This window comes from Seriola aureovittata, chromosome 21 (genome assembly GCF_021018895.1).
Source record: "Seriola aureovittata isolate HTS-2021-v1 ecotype China chromosome 21, ASM2101889v1, whole genome shotgun sequence".
Taxonomy (NCBI): domain Eukaryota; kingdom Metazoa; phylum Chordata; class Actinopteri; order Carangiformes; family Carangidae; genus Seriola; species Seriola aureovittata.
The window spans coordinates 646,140-656,139 of record NC_079384.1 but is presented as its reverse complement, the minus strand read 5'-3'; the positions used below and the strand labels follow the sequence as shown (position 1 = coordinate 656,139).

At 42.7% G+C, this 10,000-nt stretch overlaps 1 protein-coding gene across 1 annotated transcript; it reads left to right on the top strand.

The window, feature by feature from the left end:
• The first annotated feature begins 3,202 nt into the window (after positions 1-3,202).
• LOC130162018 (neoverrucotoxin subunit beta-like) lies at positions 3,203-8,349 on the top strand. Its single transcript, XM_056365448.1, has 4 exons — positions 3,203-3,310; positions 3,541-3,640; positions 4,531-6,009; positions 6,327-8,349. Exons 2-4 carry the CDS (start codon positions 3,550-3,552, stop codon positions 6,866-6,868), a joined length of 2,112 nt encoding a protein of 703 aa, XP_056221423.1. The 5' UTR covers positions 3,203-3,310; positions 3,541-3,549; the 3' UTR covers positions 6,869-8,349.
• The last annotated feature ends 1,651 nt before the right edge of the window (positions 8,350-10,000 follow it).

Here is a 10,000-nt window from a genome sequence, read left to right as displayed (position 1 = left end):
TTTCCCGTTTTCAGTTCAGTCCTGAACGTTCGATCGTTTTCATTAAAATAAAAAGAGCTGTGAGAACGTACAAACATACGAACGTACGAACATACAAACATACGAACATACGAACATACGAACGTACGAACAGTCACGTTGTCAAATGTGGGACAGACAGATTTCTCCGTTTAGGAAGAGCAGCAGTCGACTGCTGAACTCATGAACATCTTTGGTATGAAGTCAGTAAACTATGACAGGAAACACTGCAAATGACATCGTCAAAAAACAAGGTGTTATTCATCTCTGGTATCTGAGATAAACAGGCAGCTTTAAAATGCTGCGATAAGAGGCTGAAGGCGCCGTCAACAGTAGATAGAGGTTTCTGTTTGGATGAACTGGCTCACACTTTGCCTTTTAAATACCTGCATGCAAGGTAGTCAACATCCTCACAGACAGCGAGCTGTCATCACATCAGATATGAAACATGACCAGGATATCAAGCCCTAAAAACAAATGAAGAGACACTTCCATAAACTTTCTGCAGGGAAGAGAAGCAGAAGAAGACTCCATGTAAAAACCCGAGACACGTCGTGTCGCACCTGAGACCGAGATCTACACCTTCACCTGCAGCAGCTTGTGTCACTTCTCTTTTCTCTCCCCAGGAAAACCTCTAATCTACTGACTCGCTCTCCACATGTTCAACAGCTTCACCTTCAACCATCAAATACCTGTTTGATCTCACAGCAGCAGCCATTTTGTATTTGGGTTGTCTGTATGCATCTCGTTCTCATGGATGCAATATCTCAGAAACACTGACGGAACTGGCACAAACATTCACTGGGACTCAAAGACAAAGTGACTAGCTTTTGGTGGTCAAAGGTCAAAGGTCAAAGGTCAAGGTCACGGTGACAAAACTCGGTTTTGGCCTTAGGAACGCAATATCTCGGGAACTCCTCAAGGGAATCCTTTCACACTTGGCATAAATGTCCACTGGGACTCAAGGATGAACACATTAGATTTTGGCAGTCAAAGGTCAAAGGTCAACCTCAATGTGACCTCAGAAAACACTTTTTAGCCATTACTCATGACTTCACACCAATTATGACAAAATGTCACATTTTCTGTGGCTCTGGATAAACAGGATGTGACCTGGAGCTAGTCTGAGTGGAGGACGGAGACGACCACGAGGAGGTGATTGTAATGGTTAATGTTGGGGTCTTTATATACTGGGGGGGGGCAGTTTGTGTTTGTCGTGGTTGTGGGGTGACGGGGAATCCATGTTTCTCTCTCTGTATATACAGCTGTGTGTCACGTACCACAGAGTTCTGCCAAAGTTTGGACGCAGCAATTCTTCCCGCTGGTTGTTCATCTCGCTGCTTTTTTCTTTCCCTCCTGTCCTTCATTTTTCACCCGCCAAGTCTGAGGTTCACTGGATGAGCGGTCGTGGAGAAAACCGAAGGACAGACAGACAGAGATTTCTCCGTTTAGGAAGAGCAGCAGTCGACTGCTGAACTCATGAACATCTTTGGTATGAAGTCAGTAAACTATGACAGGAAACACTGCAAATGACATCGTCGAAAAACAAGGTGTTATTCATCTCTGGTATCTGAGATAAACAGGCAGCTTTAAAATGCTGCGATAAGAGGCTGAAGGCGCCGTCAACAGTAGATAGAGGTTTCTGTTTGGATGAACTGGCTCACACTTTGCCTTTTAAATACCTGCATGCAAGGTAGTCAACATCCTCACAGACAGCGAGCTGTCATCACATCAGATATGAAACATGACCAGGATAGCAAGCCCTAAAAACAAATGAAGAGACACTTCCATAAACTTTCTGCAGGGAAGAGAAGCAGAAGAAGACTCCATGTAAAAACCCGAGACGCGTCGTGTCGCACCTGAGACCGAGATCTACACCTTCACCTGCAGCAGCTCGTGTCACTTCTCTTTTCTCTCCCCAGGAAAACATCTAATCTACTGACTCGCTCTCCACATGTTCAACAGCTTCACCTTCAACCATCAAATACCTGTTTGATCTCACAGCAGCAGCCATTTTGTATTTGGGTTGTCTGTATGCATCTCGTTCTCATGGATGCAATATCTCAGAAACACTGACGGAACCGGCACAAACATTCACTGGGACTCAAAGACAAAGTGACTAGCTTTTGGTGGTCAAAGGTCAAAGGTCAAGGTCACGGTGACAAAACTCGGTTTTGGCCTTAGGAACGCAATATCTCGGGAACTCCTCAAGGGAATCCTTTCACACTTGGCATAAATGTCCACTGGGACTCAAGGATGAACACATTAGATTTTGGCAGTCAAAGGTCAAAGGTCAACCTCAATGTGACCTCAGAAAACACTTTTTAGCCATTACTCATGACTTCACACCAATTATGACAAAATGTCACATTTTCTGTGGCTCTGGATAAACAGGATGTGACCTGGAGCTAGTCTGAGTGGAGGACGGAGACGACCACGAGGAGGTGATTGTAATGGTTAATGTTGGGGTCTTTATATACTGGGGGGGGGCAGTTTGTGTTTGTCGTGGTTGTGGGGTGACGGGGAATCCATGTTTCTCTCTCTGTAAATACAGCTGTGTGTCACGTACCACAGAGTTCTGCCAAAGTTTGGACGCAGCAATTCTTCCCGCTGGTTGTTCATCTCGCTGCTTTTTTCTTTCCCTCCTGTCCTTCATTTTTCACCCGCCAAGTCTGAGGTTCACTGGATGAGCGGTCGTGGAGAAAACCGAAGGACAGACAGACAGAGATTTCTCCGTTTAGGAAGAGCAGCAGTCGACTGCTGAACTCATGTACATCTTTGGTATGAAGTCAGTAAACTATGACAGGAAACACTGCAAATGACATCGTCAAAAAACAAGGTGTTATTCATCTCTGGTATCTGAGATAAACAGGCAGCTTTAAAATGCTGCGATAAGAGGCTGAAGGCGCCGTCAACAGTAGATAGAGGTTTCTGTTTGGATGAACTGGCTCACACTTTGCCTTTTAAATACCTGCATGCAAGGTAGTCAACATCCTCACAGACAGCGAGCTGTCATCACATCAGATATGAAACATGACCAGGATAGCAAGCCCTAAAAACAAATGAAGAGACACTTCCAAGTGAGCGTTGTTTCAGACAGCATTTGTTTGTGAGAGATGTACCTAATAAACTGGACACTGAAAATGTGAAAAAAAGCAAAGGTGTGTGTTGTGGGAGGAGTGATTTAACAGGATATAAACGTGTGTGACATTACAGGGCATCAGACTGGAAGCTCCGGTTAGAAGTCGAGAAGACCGTCAGACAAGTCAGCTGATCTACACACCTTCACCAGGTGAGGACGTCCTGGCTGGACAGAGACAGAGACACATGGGCTTTTGTAGCAGTCACGCTATCGTTTGTAAAGTGTCACATTATTTAAGTTTTCCACCTGTCTCGTCTGTGACGCTCTTCTACTTGTTGGTTTGACAGAGGACAGGTGTGTCCAAAGAGAGACACCTGTACTACCTCTGACAGTTTAAAGTCAGTTTGATGTTGCTTCAACATGTTTTTTCATCCCCTCAGGTTGGAGACATGGCCTCAGATCAGATGGTGGTGGCTGCCCTGGGTCGACCTTTCACCTTAGGCATGCTGTACGACGCTCAGAAAGATCAACTGATCACAGGTAAAATCAGATTCACATTACTGAGATTACAGTGGAAAAAAAGCAAGCGTAACAAGTTCACATCATAAAAACACAACCACTTGAGGAATACGACAACCGGTAATAATTTCTTGCATGTGATGCTCATGCAGACAATTGAAAATGGTGTTGAATGCTTGGTGAGTTTGTTTTCTAAAAAGTTCAACTCACACCAGTTTCATTATTCAGTTATTGAAAAGCAGACAGCGGCACTCGTCACTCGTCTGGGCTTTGAAACACTTTGAAAGATACGTGGGGTGGAGGACGACCTTTAGTGCTGCACACTGAGCCAGTGGTGCTGTTGTCAATGAGACACCGGCCCGTATTCATGCGAGACAGAACAGCTTCAAATCAAATGACCTAAGAATCATCATAGATAGGGTTATTCATGTTTGTCTTTTGTGTCTTAATTTACAGCTTTTGACATCATCTGTAGAAATGAATATAAATAGATTCATCAGAAAATTGAAATATAATTTAACTATCAAGCTGTATGAGTACAGGACCAATTTGAGTTTATTCCAAGCTTGTACCTGATGTTCACTTACTGGACATGAAAGAGAAGTAACTATATAATTGCATGTTTGAAATTTCATGACTTTAACTTGTCTGATAATAATCTGTAATAAGGTCAGATATCTCAGACATTTTACAATTCACAAAACAAAGATATTTATAGGCGATGCTAGATGATTGCTTTGTGAACAGGTTTTCCATCACAGTTGGTGACACGTCAGCTCTTCTGTTCTCAGCTTGTTGTGGACCTCCACTGCCCCCCAGTGGGCAGATATATGAAATGTTAAATCAAATACACATTTTATGAAAACTTTAATTTTCTAACCGACTGATGTTGCTTTATTTTTTTTCTACAGCTTTCACACAGTGGGATAAAAAAACTATTCAAGAGAACAGTAAGAAGCACCTTCAGCAGACCAGTGCGTATGAAATTACTGCATCAGACTCCTTCGAATCCAAGTCCTCCCTCCTGGGTATTGAAGCCTCTCTCAAAGCCAGTTTCCTGAGTGGACTGGTTGAAGTTGGAGGATCTGCCAGTTATCTGAATGATAAGAAGAAATCCAACAAGCAGAGCAGGGTGACATTTCAGTACAAAGCTACCACCGTGTTTGAGCAGCTGACAATGACTCATCCTGAAGACAAGAACATGCAAGAAAAAGAAGTTCATGAGGATTGTTCTGCAACACATGTAGTCACCGGCATCCTCTACGGGGCAAACACTTTCTTTGTGTTTGACAGCAAGAAGGTGGACGCCAGCGACGTCCAGAACATCCAGGGCAGCATGGAGGCAATGGTAAAGAAGATACCCTCATTTACTTGTGAGGGGAAAGTTGACATCAAGCTGAGTGATGAAGAAAAAGCCCTGACTGAGAAATTCTCCTGCAAATTCTACGGAGATTTCATTCTGGAAAGCAACCCTGTGACTTTTGAAGATGCAGTGAAGACGTACCAACAACTTCCAAAGCTGCTTGGAGAAAACGGAGAGAAAACTGTTCCCGTCAAGGTCTGGCTGACACCACTGAAGAAACTGGACTCCTCAGCACCCGAGCTGAAGAGAAAGATCTGCGTTGGTCTTCTGAGGAAAGTTGAAAATGCTCTAGAAAGTATGATGGAAATACAAGTGAGATGCAATGATTCCCTGGAAGACGAAGTGGTCAAGAATTTTCCACAGATTACCAAAAAGTTGAGCAATTTCAAAGACGTGTGTGATGATTACACAACAAAACTCCGAAGGACCATGAAAGAGAAGTTTCCATCCATTCGTGCAGGTAATGAAGTCGACAGTTCGGTGGAAAAGCTCTTTGACAACAAGGAGAAGTCACCGTTCAGTCATGAAAACTTAAGCAAGTGGCTGAATAATGAGGAGAGAAAAATCAACGTCATCAGATCCTGTGTGGAGTTGGAGGAAATAAAGATCGTCCAAAATAAGTCCGAGCTGGACAGAGAGGTTTTTGACAGACATGTGGATGATGTGCTCTGCTTTGTCTTCACCTCCCTGGAAACTGCTGAACCCTACCTGGTCCAGATGTCCGACTACCTGCATTCACATGACCCACAATGTGTCGGGAGTGTCCCCCCACAAACACAAGACCAGTGGTACTTCTCACAGGAAGTGTTGAACAAAATGAGAGAGAAAGCCTCATATTTCCATGGTCTTGCCAAAGCCCTGAAGAGCAGCAGCAGATTCAGGTTCCTTGTAGCTGCTGTACCAAATGAGAAATATAAAGGAGCAACGATCTACCATTACAGGAACGGCACGCTGGTCACTGAGGATTTCTCAAAGCCTGCTGTCCCTGACGTGAAGACTGTAACAGACAGACGAGATTTACTCTGGTGTAAGTCAGTTCTTGCATGTGTTTGGTACAAACTGCTGAGAGGAGTGTTCATACTCTCCATTGCGCAACATGCTGGTGAAACTTAATATGTTTACAATAATAAATCACTATAGCTCAGAAACCCTGAACCAAACAGTCACATGTCCCTGAGGTGTGTTTAAGAGAGGACCACAGCAGATTTATAGATAAAAATATCTCGATCTTATTCTGTATGACATATTAGATAATGAAGGATTATATGTGAACTGCTGTTATAAACTGGAGTGGATGGTGATGAGGATGACTGGTAACAGTCAGTGTCTTGTTCTCTCCATCAGACGCCTGCGATCTCAACTTGGACCCAGACACAGCAAACGGCTACCTCAGTCTGTCGGAGGGAAACAAGAAGGCGACCTGTGGAACGTGGCAGACGTATCCTGATCGCCGCCAGAGGTTCGATACGCGGCCTCAGGTTTTGTGCAGGGAGGGGCTCACTGGGCAGCAGTACTGGGAGGTGGAGTGGAGTGAGGGTGGTTATAACGAGGTTGGTGTGGGTCTTACATACGGGGAAATTGAAAGGAAAGGAAACGGTGCAGACACAGGGCTTGGCTGCAACAGCTTATCTTGGTATTTTGGTGTGAAGGAGAAGTTTGAAGCATGGCATAATGGTCATGTGTGGTCCAAAGATCTCCCCCCTACTGGATGCAGACGAGTTGGAGTGTTTCTAGATTGTTGTGCTGGTTCCCTGAACTTTTACAACATCACTCATAACACACTGAGTCACCTCTACTCCTTCAAGGCCCAGTTCATCAAGCCTCTTCTCCCAGGGTTCTTCATTTACAACACATCCAACTACGCCGCCCTGTGTGCAGATCTGTGAGACTCACAGTCATTCTGCAGTTTGTTTTAAACAGCTGTTCCAGGGATTTCTTTTTATTCTCCTAGATGTAGATGCTTTTATTTTCAAGGCAACATAATGAAATTCTAACGATTTAAACAATTGTGCTTCTCTATTCATTATCTGTGATTTTAACACTGTTGTAAAACTTGTTTTATAACGAGGACATTTCATACAAACTCCTCTACGATCATGAACAAGACAATCACAATATCCATTAGCTTTCGACAGAATCGAGTCGTGATCACAACACTAACATATCACGACCTTTTAAGGTGAAACAGCTGTTTACTTCCACATCCAGCAGTTTCAGAGCAACATGATCTTTAGTTGTTTTTGAAACTAAAAAACTTTCATACATTGTTTCAAAAATATGGACCATAACCATTTTAAGTCTTTGTGGTATTAATGTTAGAGTGAAGTCTTTGGTTGTGAATATTTGTTGTGTCTGTTTACAGATTATCTTTGTTGTGTTGTTGTGTAACGGCTCCGTGGTAATACAGATCACATTATAGACGTCCAGAGAAGATACTGTATGATCTGATGATGCATGTGGTGTAACTGTTCATGGGGGAAAATGGTTTATTAAAAGTATGGTACTGCTTCATACTTAACATTCTTATCTATTAATATAACTATTGATGATCAGGTAGATATTGGGTTCCATTACAATTGTTCATTTTTCTGTTTTTTAAGTTGCAGCCTCAAAGATCAGTTTCTTCATCTTTGGCGACACCTGTGGTCATACCTGGTAATTACAGCTTTGTTTCTGGGTGATGGAGCACGTCAATAACTTTGTGTTATCTCATTCAGTGATAGAGAGTGACTTAAAATAAACTTATTTAATTAAAAATCTTTGAGGTTGCTACTTCAAATGTTTATGGGGATCAGTTTATTGTTGTTTGTTGTGGTAGAAAAATAAGTCATTGGATTGTCGACTCTTTCATTGAATATTTACCCTTGTTTTTATTGTTATTTTTTAAGGTGACAAACTTTATTTGGTTGTCACTGGACTTTACTTCGACATCAGCTGGAGTTTCTTTCTCTTGAAAAACAATGACATTTGTAAAAATCATCAACCTTTTTCTGGCCAACTGGGAACTGATGCTCCAGCTGTTGATCGTTGAACGCCGTCACGTCGACCAGCGTCATGTAGAAGTCTGGCACTACTTTATCTGAGTCATCTCTACATCTGTTTTATTGTGTGATGTTTATCTGCTTAAAGTCACTGTACCACTCAGGAAACTGTAGGTTCTTCTGATCGCATCTTTTGAGACCCAGACCCATACAGAACCAGAACCAGAACCAGAACCAGAACCAGGCCAAGACAGACCCGGACCCAAAGTCCATTTCTACATTGTGTTCTGTTGTGAGATGTTGCTCACCTTTATGGAGCTGTAACTTGAACCTGTTGGAATGAATCAATAAAGCTGAATCCTGAGTTGATGATGGCGTGCTGCTTGGTCACTTCCTGACGAGTCAAACGTCACGGCGTCCTCCAGTCAGTCTTTGTGTCCACACCGAGGGGGGGGGGTCAAATGAACTCTTAGGTTCAGGTGAAGTCAGCCGATCCCAGCACACTTCCCGCCCTTACCGTTGTGTTGCAAAGTGCGTCTCCTGTTGCCTAGCAACCTGGACAACACACAACTTTTTCTCACGGAAACTTTGTTTTGCGTCTCTTGGTTTGAGCAGTTGACCTGAGCTGAAACACGATACTGACGTTAACAGTGTGATCCTCAGTTGTTACCAGAGAGCAATGAATCATGGGATATGTTGGTCATGAACAGTAACAGTAACAGTACTACCTCTGCTACTGCCATCAATACTACTACCTCTACTGCCACTACTAAAATACTGCATACAGTACTGCCTCTGCTACTGCCATCAATACTACTACCTCTGCTGCCACTACTAAAATACTGCATACTACAGTACTGCTACTGCCATCAATACTACTACCTCTGCTGCCACTACTAAAATACTGCATACTACAGTACTGCTACTGCCATCAATACTACTACCTCTGCTGCCACTACTAAAATACTGCATACTACAGTACTGCTACTGCCATCAATACTACTACCTCTACTGCCACTACTAAAATACTGCATACTACAGTACTGCTAGTAGAACAGTACATCATAACAATAAATAATAATATTTGATGTTATTCCAGCTGTTTTATTATTTTGTCTGTTTATATATTCCACTGATGAGTCTGATCACACGTCAACAACAACGTGTATAATTATATTATTGATCAGTAGCTTATATAATTATCATGGACGCAAAATGACATAAGTATAAATAAATAAATAAACGTAAAAGTAAATACAATTTTATCACCAAAATGTTTTTATTTTTCATTTATTTATGTACTTAATTATTTATTCCGGCATTGATTGATTGATTGATTGATTGATTGATTGATTGATTCTTGTCATCCTTCATATATAATATCATGGTGTGTTAAAAGTTATTTATTAAGCATTAAACGTTTCCAATGATAATATCTGATTTATTCTCTTGAGTGTGACTGTTCTAACAGACTCCAGCTGGTTCTGGATCAGTCCAGACCAGACTGACCCGGAACTGGGTCCGTTTTTAACCCTTTAACTTTCAGTGAGAGAGTGAGAGAGAGAGAGAGAGAGAGAGAGAGAGAGAGAGAGAGAGAGAGAGAGAGAGAGAGAGAGAGAGAGAGAGAGAGAGAGAGAGAGAGAGAGGGGGAGAAACATAGAGCGGGGGAGAAAGAGGAGGAGAGTGGAGTTCCGCGAGGGTTCAGCCTCGTGTTTCAGAGGATGAAGGCCGACCACGAGTTTCACAGCGACACCTGAAACTGCCAATAACTGATCCCACCGATCGATAGAACAGAGAGAGAAGAGAGAGAGAGAGAGAGAGAGAGAGAGAGAGAGAGAGAGAGAGAGAGAGAGAGAGAGAGAGAGAGAGAGAGGAGTTTCAGACCCCGCGCGACTTCCACAGCTGAAACATCTGCAGAAGAAAAACTGATTGAGTTTCTTTAAACCGGAGGAAACGGTTCAGGTTCAGAAGCTCGGTAAGAAATAATCAATATGTACCGATCAATAACTGATCACTTTCCACCCCTCATCTCCAACA

Coding starts and splice junctions, on each gene's coding strand:
- LOC130162018 (XM_056365448.1), top strand. CDS start 3,550: ATGGCCTCAGATCAGATGGTGGTGGCTGCCCTGGGTCGACCTTTCACC. Junction 3,641..4,530: donor GAAAGATCAACTGATCACAG/GTAAAATCAGAT, acceptor TTTTTTCTACAG/CTTTCACACAGTGGGATAAA. Junction 6,010..6,326: donor CAGACGAGATTTACTCTGGT/GTAAGTCAGTTC, acceptor TCTCTCCATCAG/ACGCCTGCGATCTCAACTTG.